The sequence below is a fragment of the Melospiza georgiana genome, chromosome 20 (assembly GCF_028018845.1).
Source record: "Melospiza georgiana isolate bMelGeo1 chromosome 20, bMelGeo1.pri, whole genome shotgun sequence".
Taxonomy (NCBI): domain Eukaryota; kingdom Metazoa; phylum Chordata; class Aves; order Passeriformes; family Passerellidae; genus Melospiza; species Melospiza georgiana.
Genome location: NC_080449.1, coordinates 11100328 through 11110998, shown reverse-complemented (window position 1 = coordinate 11110998; position 10671 = coordinate 11100328). Strand labels below are relative to the sequence as shown.

The 10671-nt window shown below is 47.8% G+C and overlaps 1 protein-coding gene across 1 annotated transcript; it reads left to right on the top strand.

Moving 5' to 3' along the window:
• Nucleotides 1-414: 414 nt before the first annotated feature.
• STOM (stomatin) lies at nucleotides 415-10436 on the top strand. The gene is made up of 9 exons (XM_058038241.1): nucleotides 415-466; nucleotides 3779-3882; nucleotides 4715-4787; nucleotides 5690-5772; nucleotides 7463-7666; nucleotides 8161-8295; nucleotides 8737-8917; nucleotides 9811-9942; nucleotides 10028-10436. The coding sequence occupies exons 1-8, from the start codon at nucleotides 427-429 to the stop codon at nucleotides 9927-9929; spliced, it is 939 nt and encodes a 312-aa protein (XP_057894224.1). The 5' UTR covers nucleotides 415-426; the 3' UTR covers nucleotides 9930-9942; nucleotides 10028-10436.
• The last annotated feature ends 235 nt before the right edge of the window (nucleotides 10437-10671 follow it).

The window sequence follows — 10671 nt, the reverse complement described above, 5'->3', positions numbered from 1 at the left end:
CTGCCCGAATGGCCGGCCGCTCATTCAGTGCCTTCTCCTTCGGTCCTCCGTGCCTTTTCCTTCGGTCCTCGTGCCTTTTCCTTCGGTCCTCTGTCCCTTCCCTGCCCTGGGCCGCTTCCCCTCCGCTGTCCCGGGCCGGGCGCGGCGGCGGGCGGGGGTCGCTCCATGGCCGCTCCCTCACGCCCTCAGCGGCGGTGGCGCCCCCTGGCGGCGGGGGCGGGCGGCCCCACGCGGAGCGCGCGGGCGGGGCGGGGCGGGGCGGGCGCGCGGCGGCTGCGCTGAGGCGGCGCCGAGGGAGCCGCGACGGGACCGCCGTGCTGAGGCGGCGGGAGCGGCGGCGGCGGCGGCGACAGCGGGGCAGCGCACGGGCGGCTCGGAGGGGACGCGGGACTGACGCCGAGGCGGCTCTGAGGGGACCCGGGGACCATGTCAGACGAGGAAGCTGGCAAGCCCCGGCGGGCTGCAGGTAACGGCCGCAGGGGGAGCGGGCAGGGGCTGTCACCAAACGGCCCCGCAGCGGCCGCTCCTCGCGGGGCGCCTTCGTGTCTCTCTCCGCTTTTTTGTTCCGGTTTTAATTCTTGCTTCATTTAGTCGAGGAGGAAAGTTTGAAGATGCTTCACCGAAGTTAAGCCCGCGGGAGGAGCGAAGAGCAGTTGTGCTTCGCTTCCCGGGCAGCCTCCGCTTCCCGGAGCCCCGGCTGCCGAGGGGTCACCGGCGGCCCCGGAGCGACCCCAGCCCCGGCTATCGGTGAATGCTGAGCCCCCAGCCCCGGCTGTCGGTGAATGCTGAGCCCCCAGCCCTGGCTAACGGGGGATGCTGAGCCCCCAGCCTCGGATAACGGGGCTGATGAGCCCCAGCTATCGGCGAATGCTGAGCCCCAGCACCGGTTAATGAGGGATGCTGAGCCCCCAGCCTCGGTTAACGGGGGATGCTGAGCCCCAGCCCCCGTTAATGAGGGATGCTGAGCCCCCAGCCCCGGTTAACGGGGGATGCTGAGCCCCCAGCCCCGATTAACGGGGGATGCTGAGCCCCCAGCCCCGGCTAACGGGGGATGCTGAGCCCCCAGCCCTGGTTAACAGGGGATGCTGAGCCCCCAGCCCCGGCTAACGGGGGATGCTGTGCCCCCAGCCCTGATTAACGGGGGATGCTGAGCCCCCAGCCCCGGCTAACGGGGGATGCTGAGCCCCCAGCCTCGGATAACGGGGGATGCTGAGCCCCCAGCCCCGGTTAACGGGGGATGCTGAGCCCCCAGCCCCGGCTAACGGGGCACTGACCCCGCTGCCCCCTCGGGTACCGCGGCCGCCGGTGGTGATTCCCGGCAGGTCCTCGCACCGCTCCGTGCCGGAGCATCACCGGGAGCTGCCCCGGTGGCGTAACTCGGGTGGGTTTCTGTGGTGTGTGATTTCCTTTCCTGTGCAGTAACTCGGGTCACTGAGGGGGAAACTACGGAAATGATGACAGAGTCAACAGAAGTAATCTCTGGGACGCTGCACCAGTAAACAAGAACAAGGAGAACTTAAAGATTGTTTTTTGACACTACTGTGGCTTTTCACCAAAGCCAAATGCTGTCTAGGTGTGACTGGAGGAAGTGGTAGAAGTCCTCAGGTGGGGCAATGAGTTGTACTGAATTTTTACTTCTTGGTATCGTTATTGATGTGGGTTTTGTCCTTCCAGTTAGGAGGCATAAGTGTATGAGGTGGATCAGGACATTTTGGAGATGATGCACTGAGCACTACTGGCAGTTTCACTCACTGGAAGCTGGAATGTTTTCCTGTTACTTCCATTGTTCAGAAACAGGCAACGGAAAAGTCCTGATTTATTCTACGCTTTTCTCGTTTGCAGCCAGAGAAGGAAATTTATTTATAAGAAAGCTTTGTGTATGAAGCCTTTGGCTGGGTAATTTGAGTTGCTGTATAAATAACTGTGGATCTCTTTGGCCCTGGTGCCCAGTGGCACATCCTGGCTCTGGTATCCTTGGAGAGGGTCTGCATTTCATGTGTAACTATGCTAGTTATTAATACCTCACCATGGTCACATTGATGTCAATGCAAGCCTTTCCTGAACACGCTGCTGAGGTGGTTTCTCCTGCAGCTCTCATGTGATCACAATAAAATATGGAGTAAGTGGCATTAGATGTAGTTTTGGTTATTGGATGTCGAAATTTTGGGTTTTTCCTATCTGAAATGCTCTGTGAAGCATCTGTGAAGACAAGTAATTCACTTTGAAATTGGCGTTTTGTTTTCATCAGGGCACATTTTGTGTGTTTGACTGTGGTGTGCTTATTTGAATTGTGGAGTCTTTGCAGAAGGAAATAAATCACAAATGAACCATGTGCCACACTCAAGCTGTAACAAGAACTTTGCCCTTCCATCTTAGCCTCCAGCACTAAGTGTGTATTATAAATTCTTAATACAGTTTGATGGTCCAAGTGATAATTTCTTGCTAAAGTAATGGTAACTGTTCCAGTCAGCCTTAAAGGCATTGAAGGCTGATTCAATTAAGTTTTTGTTTTTATTTTTTTAATAACCCTTCTCTATGTGGTTTATTTCTCAAAAAGGTTGCTCAAGAATATTTGCATTTTTTTTATTGCCTGCTTAGACTTGCCCACCACAGCAGGCCATAAATCCGAGGTGGGGGCTTGCCTGCCTTTTAGCTCAGAGAAAATTCCAGTGGCAGTTTAGGGATACTGTCAGCCAGCACTTGGTGTGGGTCAAGCCCTTGTTTTCAGCCTGTGGGATGGGCAGGGATGGAGATCACCTCCAGGAGCTGCAGAACTAGCTCATCCCACCAATGCCAGGCATGTCACTTGTATCTCATAGAGTTTTCCACAAGACAGCATCTCTCTCCCTTCTTGTATTGTGAAAAACAACACATTGGTGCTAAATAAAGCATCCTCTTTGCTCAGTCTTGAAATCTGACGTCATTTGAGGTGTGACTTCTACATGAAATTCCGAATCTCCAGAGTAGGAGGGTGATGTTTGTGAGTGCTGGGACACCCAGGGACATCCCTGCTTGGCAGCAGGCTCCTGGCAGCCCATTAGGAGTCTCAGCTGGCAGGAAAAGAAACTTCCTGTAGCTCTGTGGATGCCTCCCAGGCCACATTTTGGCATGGCTTTAGCTGGGGAGCTTTTGAAACCACCAGCTCGTTATTTGATCCCAGAGTTACCTTCAGGTGTCTTCCATTGATAGAGGAATAAGGCATGAGGAGCTTCTGGCCAAGAAATTCTTTATGGAGGTTTTATTTCATGTCCAGCTAATCTTATACCTCATCTTATCCAACCTCCCAGATCCAACGGGTGTGAGAATTGTGGTTTGCTTAGATGTGCACCCCTTAGAGCTGGAACAGAACCCAGTCCCAGCAATGCTGTCCCAGAGCTGGCAGCTGGGGGCATTTGTGCTCTACCCCTTCCATGAGGTTCCTCTGACTTGTCAGAAAACAAAGGAACACGATTTCCACTGCTGCCTGTGAGTCACTCTGCTAGAAGAACTTGGGGAGAGAAAGGCCTTTGGGAATTGCAACTTCAGTGTTGGTACACTTGTGCATAAATGCTGCTTGGACAGCGTTCTGTCCTCAGCTGTCTTGAACAACTTGGAGACCGATGAAAATCAGAGCAGAATTTGGCTTTTAATTTGATTTCAGATCAAACCTAATGCATTTGGCCAGAGGAGTAGTGCTAACAGTGACTTATTTCTAGGAACATTTAACATAAATATCCAATTTAGGCACTTTAATAGGCACTCTTGGTTTTAAAAAGTGACAATTTCTGCTCTTTTGTAGATGATGACAACTCTGGCCTCGGTTTCTGTGGATCGATCCTGGTGCTGATCTCGATTCTTTTCACTGTTATTACATTTCCTATAACAATATGGATGTGCATAAAGGTAAAATTGTTCACTGCTAAAGTGGATTAAAACTTTCAGCAATGCAGAGTGGCTACTATTGTTCTCAATTGCATTTATTGAGAAAATAAACACAAATTAATCTAGCTCTGTTCTTTCTTGAGCTATAGTAGACATCAACACTGCAGTGCATTCAAACAAAAAATAAAAGTGGTATTATAATATTTGGTCAAAATAATTCCTGCATTGATGTCTTCACTACATCTGCCCAGCTGTCATTAGTAAATAAGCTCATTTGAAGGATCAAAATAATTGCAAGAACCCATAACTACTCTTACAGAACTTATTTTTTTTAAAAGATATCTCCCTGTACATCACTCTTGTAAATATGAAGTGTGTAAATAGAAATCTGTAATTATGTACATGGATGTGGCTGCACGTGACACATTTGAAGACGCAGTGCTGCCTGTGATCACTCTGAGGTTGATGTTTGCAGTTTCCAGACAGGAGGAGTTATTTCCTCCTGGCTTGGCTGATGTGGCATCAGAATTGGAGCTGGAAAAATCCCTGCTGGGTCACAAATGCTGCACTTTGTTGTGTTGTTGCCAGGATATTCCTGATGGCTCTGCTGGTGCCTGAACCTGCCCAGGTGCCATCCTGTTGAGAGTCTGAGGAATATTTCTTGTGGACTATTGTCATGATATTTTCCTTTTGCTCTTTGCTTTTTGACAATAAAGTTTTAGCTAAAATTCTCAAAAGCAGCCAGTAGAGAAGTGTGTATTAAATTTGAGACTCAAGACTGTCCTAGCCTGGTGTGTACATAATTTGGAATCCATCATGTAAAACAATCCATACATCCCACAATCTGTTCCAGGTTATCAAGGAATACGAGCGAGTCATCATCTTCCGCCTCGGACGCATCCTGAAAGGGGGAGCAAAGGGACCAGGTATGTCCTGGACAGCAATTTCCTCCAATTAGTCACCAGCAAAACAATCATGGTGTAGAGACATTGCAGTAAAGTGGCAAATGGATTTCTCAAGAATTCTGTAACTTCCAGTAAGAGGATGTGTTACAGCAGGAATTTAAGAGCCTCGTGGGTCTCTTGCAGCTCATAAAGTTCTGATTTGTACTCTGGATTGAGAAGGCAGCAAACTTAATTCTACCCAGCTCTCCTTTGTTAATGTATGATCTGCAGGCAGAATCCAAAGCACTAAATGTAAAGGGAGGATTAATGGCATCAAATGGGTTATTTGAAAAAAGATGTTTAATGTATCAGTTAAACCCAATGAGTCTGAAAGCCTCAATGTCCTTCAAAAGTAACAGAAGCCAGTAGAGTATTTGATGGTTTTGACAAGTTGTTAGAAACTCTGAGACCTGGAAGAATGTTATTTTCAGCTGTTGCTCCTGCTGCTCAAAGTGACAAATGGGCAATGGCTTCTTCCTTCATTTTCACCCAGGCTTTGCAATGTTTCACATTGCTGGAAAGCTGAAGAATCTCAGTGAGCCGCCAGAACAAAAGGGAGGAGATTGGTGCTTGCCAGAATTAGGCCCCACAAGTAACTGTGTGGGGAACATTTTTAAAAGTAGTTGTTAATAGTTTTGGGGCTGTTTTATTTCCAAATGTGAAAAATCTCTAAGTAAATGATACCCAGATAAATTGAAGTTTCTCAGCATGCATTTTTGAAAATCTTACCTTGGTTTGGAAGCCACTAACAAGTGTTGTGCTGCTGAGTTCCTCACAAAGAGCTGCACAGCCACAACAGTTGGATTTCACCTTATTGCATTAACAAGCTTTGTCTGCTCTAATGACTCATTTTCACATCTTCTTGAATGGATTTTTTGGCACAGGTTTGTTTTTTATCCTGCCTTGCACAGACAGCTTCATCAAAGTTGATATGAGAACCATCACTTTTGATATCCCTCCTCAGGAGGTGAGTTTGCATTTGCCTTTGCATCTACTAAAGTCCTTGCAGCATTTTGTGCACTTTGCTTTTCTTTCTCCCCTCTCAGTATTGGGTAACGTGCAGTTTGAGTACAGATTCCCTGTGCAGATGCAGTGTATTGTGAAGAATACATATATCCCTTAGAAATGTCATCCAGTAAGGGAAGAGCACTGAAAGAAGACAGATGATGCTCTGAGGACCAAATGAGATAATTGGATACTGCCTGAGAGCTGGAATGGGAGGGGTTTGGAACGAAGGCTGCTGGGCTTCATACTACATTCTCTAATTGCCTCTGTGAAATCTAGAAGATTTCCAGGCACAGCAGGGATCTGTCCTGTGCCAATTTATCTACATGTATAAACTGGCTCAAGTAATGGGATGAAATTGGAATATACATCAAATGCTATTTATAGCAACTGGTGGAATGAGTGGTCAGCTCCCTTTGTTGGGTTGGTGTGCACGTGGCTCCCGTGCCCTGCCCTGCACAGGAACACTCATGGCAGGTCATAAAGAACAAAAAAATTACTTTGATTTCTAGTCTGATTTTCCTTGGACATCCTAACTTTGTAGCAGAATGTCTCCAGAGCATTAAGCCAGCTGAACTCAGTGCTGCCAACTCAATGGATAGCAAAAGAATAAAACCCAAGTGTCCCTCTAAAAATAGGTTGTATCCTGATGGTTATAACTGTATCACTCATGTATCAGGTGCATTTTGAGGCACAGAGATGCTCCCTTCAACCTGTGTGCTGCATCTGTTTCCTGTCAGATCTGCTGTGGGCTTGTTGCTCATGGTTAGTTGTAGATTGAGACAAATGGCAGCTGTCCTGGTACACTCTAAAGGGTAATTGGGAAAAACCTAATCACTGGCAGGCAGAATGTGCTTGCAGCTGCTGATGTACCATTAGTGAGGCCATCAGTAATCCAGTTTTTCTTTTGACTTGATTAAATTACGCTTATGGATTTAGGTTTGTTTGTGTTCCTTACATAGGGGCAGAGATCAATTTTTATTTGTTCAACATGATTTCTGTGCATGCTACTCATTCTTTAGCTTTGTGTTATGAAAAGCCTGCTAAAAGAGGTCGTTTGGGAAGGGACAGGGCAGGTGAATCTTGAAGGGAATTGTGTACCATGGAACGAGGTTCTCTGAGCTCCCCTGAGCAGTGGCACCCTCCTGTCCCAGGAGGTGCAGCTGTGCAGCACAGTCCCACAGCCCTGCTGTCAGGCTGCCTCACACAGCCCTGGGGAGACCTCCCTGAAAGGCAGCACTGGGACCTGCCTGGGTGTGATTCCTTGCCAGAATCACTGGTTAAACCTTCTCAGGTGAAGATGAATTCCAGAGTAAATAATTTCTGCCTTTTCTCTTTTTCCTGTCAGTGATATGACTTGCAGATTCCTCTGTGTTTTCAAGGAAGTGGGTTAAAAATAACATTAGGGCAAAGTGAATGGAATGTGCTTTTCACAAGTTTCTAATCCCATAATTAGTCTCAGCTTTTCAGAGCTGTACTGTGAAGTTTGTGAAAACACTGGGGCACGTTCACATGTAGCAAATGTGTATAAGGACTTTGGTTTTCAAGACAGTGGGAAACCAGGGCTTGGTGTGGTAAAACAAATACATGATTGTCTTAATAATTAACCTTGTATTTATGGAATATTCTGCACTTTCCCCACTGCTTTTCAGATCCTGACCAAGGACTCGGTGACAGTCAACGTGGATGGAGTGGTTTATTACAGGGTGCACAACGCCACCCTGGCCGTGGCAAATGTCACCAACGCTGACTCAGCCACCCAGCTCCTGGCACAGACCACCCTGAGGAACGTCCTGGGCACCAAAAACCTCTCTGAGATCCTCTCTGACCGTGAGGAAATTGCCCGCAGCATGCAGGTAGGAGCATCTTGGAGCAATCCATCACACAGCAGGTAAAGCAGCAATCCTATGGATCACTTAAAGGTGGGGATTTATTTTATCTCTGAGTGTTCAGTTGTGATTTGGAGCTGCGGGCAAAGCCCTGACAAGATCTCTTGGGAGGGCACTGTGTAAAATAAGAATGAGGGACCAAAGCACCAAGGGCCAGTGGGGCTAGCATGTGGGAATGAGTGATACAGGAGAGGATGGCTTCCCTGGATCCTTGTGTCAGTCCTTCACTGTGGAAGGAAACTGTGCCACAGAACTCTTTCAATTCATTAATCAAGCTCTGGGAGTTTTTGTTACTTGAAAACAGTTGTGCTGTTTTAGCTGTCACATCATACTACAAATACTAAAGCCCTGAAGGTCTGAGAATTTGAAGAGAATTCATTTGGTTTATTGGTCATTTTTCATATTTGGGCATTAGTTTGAGGCAGGTGTGTGGCTTCACTTACCTGTCCTGCCTTCTGTAGGCCACACTTGATGATGCAACAGATAATTGGGGCATTAAGGTGGAACGTGTGGAGATCAAGGATGTGAAGTTACCTGTCCAGCTGCAGAGAGCCATGGCTGCAGAAGCAGAGGCTGCCCGGGAGGCAAGAGCCAAGGTAATGACATCAGCCTGGGGGCTGGATTTGGTTTTTCCCAAGTAAGAAATACACCATTCCCTCTCAAGCCCTTGTAGATACAAAAAAGTACAGCTTGAGGGAGAAAGTAATTTCAGCTATCTGTGGGGAGTGCCTCTGGTTTTGAGAGGCAGTGCTGGAAGAAGCACAAAAGCTTTTGAAGATAGAATAAATACTTGCATTGCATTCTCAAGACCTGATGGCAGCTTTTGTGATCCTGCATTCTGGATGGGAGGATAGCAGGCACTGGGGCCTGGAGAGCAAACAGGAGCAGCTTGTGACTGGTGGAAGCACGTGCCCAGGGCAGCTCACTGAGCAGGGTGGTACCTGCCTAGGGCTGAGATCAGCCTGTGCATTCCCTGCTCCTCCTGTTTGGGGTTCAGTTTGAGGACCAAGCTCAGTGTGACCCGTTTGCCTCCGCAGGTGATCGCGGCCGAGGGGGAGATGAACGCGTCCAAGGCGCTGAAGGAGGCGTCCATGGTGATCACGGAGTCTCCTGCTGCTCTCCAGCTGCGCTACCTGCAGACCCTGACCACCATCGCTGCCGAGAAGAATTCCACCATCGTCTTCCCCCTGCCCATAAACCTCCTGCAGGGCCTCCTAGGTGGGACAGAGTAGGAGACTGGGAGGGGCAAGCTCGGGGTCAGCCCATGTTTGCAGCACTGAGTTCACTGTGTATTGTAGCTGGTGGCAGTGTTAGCAAAGTGGGTTTGCTGAGGAACCTTTTTGTTTTATTGAGTGTGTTATAGAACTTGTATGTAATGTTTGTGAATGTGGACATGCAATATCTGAAGTTGAAAGCCTCTCAGAAGGAGTACAAGCAGGTTGTACTCCTTCTGAGATAACTAAGCTTTATCCATATTGTCCTGGGTGGAACACCTCTAATCCAAAACTTCCTTTTCAAAAGAAGAGAAAACCAGTTGTGGTAGAGGTGATCCAACATTTGGGATTATTCCTTCTACAAAGTGGGTCTGTAGCCCTGCAAGGGAAGTGAAATAGTGTCCTGGAGGCTCCTGAAAATCAGGCTCGTTTTCTCTAAACCAGTCCCCATCGATGAGAAACAGTTGTTAGTGAAACTTTCTGACTTTCTGCCACCCATGAATGGCACAAACATGCCGTAGTTATGGATACAACGTGCTTGTGGTCACCGATGGGCTGCCGTTGTTATGAGGCTGTGTCTGCATAGAGTTGCACTGCTTTAAAGCACTGAAAAGGCTCTACATCTGTTTCTCCTAAAAATGTTTTAAAAACCAAAGTGCTGCATTTTATCCAGATCTACAACCATATTTCTGTAGGAAATGACATGTCTGTAACTAGCAGCAGGGACACGTGGTGTTTAACAGAAGGCACTGCACTGGTGCTTTACCTGTTGGTGCTGCTCTCTGCAGACCTGGAGTGGTTGTTGTGTCAATAAGGGCTTACATTTCAGCCTCAAAGCAGCTGGGCCTCAGGTCACATAACCCAAGCTGTTAAACTTCCTGTTTTGTACCCCTGTAGAACGGATTAATAACAGAAGAGGTGGAGCCAACGTAGGGAAGACTAAGACTCGTCAGGCTGCCACCAGCATTGAGTCTGACATCCATAGAATCTGGGACGAGGCAGTGGAACTGAAATGACAAGACCACTGATGTAAGTGCCCTTCTCCCACTGGCCAGCATAACTCCTTAAGTAGTTTCTTATGCCCTTTCTGCTCCAATCAGCTCTGTATTTACAGGTGATTTAGGCCTGGGTACCTGTGCCTCGACACGCTGTGCCTTTGTCACTGGCAGGAGATGCCCAAGTGCTGTTGTTTTTCTGCCTGTCTGCTGGGCAGGTTTTCCTCTGCAACACCAAAGCAATATACTCTGTGTTTGTCAAGGTGGCAGCTGATGTAAGCTGAGCTTAACTTCTGGCTGGGAGCGGGAGAAACAGTTAACAAAGCTGGAATAATTAGCATTGCTGTGCTCAGGCACTTGGAGTGGGAAGCAGAGCCACAGCACAGCTCCAGGTTAATCCTTGGGGAAGATGAGTCACCCTGTAACTCCCGCTGCTGCTGCAGGTGCCACCCCTGTGAATTCTTGTTGATAGCACAAGATGCTTTTTTGCTCTCATCCTGAATAAAAAAACATGCTGTTTACGTATGAGTGAGTTTCTGAAAGAGTAAAATACTGTTTGTCAGGGTCTCAAATGCATATAATTCTGAAGAGGGGAAAGCAAAGCAGTTCCAAACTCCTCAAAATAATTTCTGTAACATTTCACTAAAAAGTCCATGTGCAAAAGGTGGCACAAAGAAGGTTTTGGTTTCTAAGGTGTGTTCAAACATGGGATCTACTGCTGCTCTTTAATGTTTTCTTCTTCATAACAAACCCCACCGTTTCT

What these genes read in the sequence shown, in the direction of transcription:
- STOM (XM_058038241.1), top strand. Translation starts at nt 427, where the DNA reads ATGTCAGACGAGGAAGCTGGCAAGCCCCGGCGGGCTGCAG. An exon ending in CAATATGGATGTGCATAAAG is followed by an intron (nt 3,883 to 4,714) that starts GTAAAATTGTTC and finishes AATCTGTTCCAG; the next exon opens with GTTATCAAGGAATACGAGCG. An exon ending in TTGATATCCCTCCTCAGGAG is followed by an intron (nt 5,773 to 7,462) that starts GTGAGTTTGCAT and finishes ACTGCTTTTCAG; the next exon opens with ATCCTGACCAAGGACTCGGT.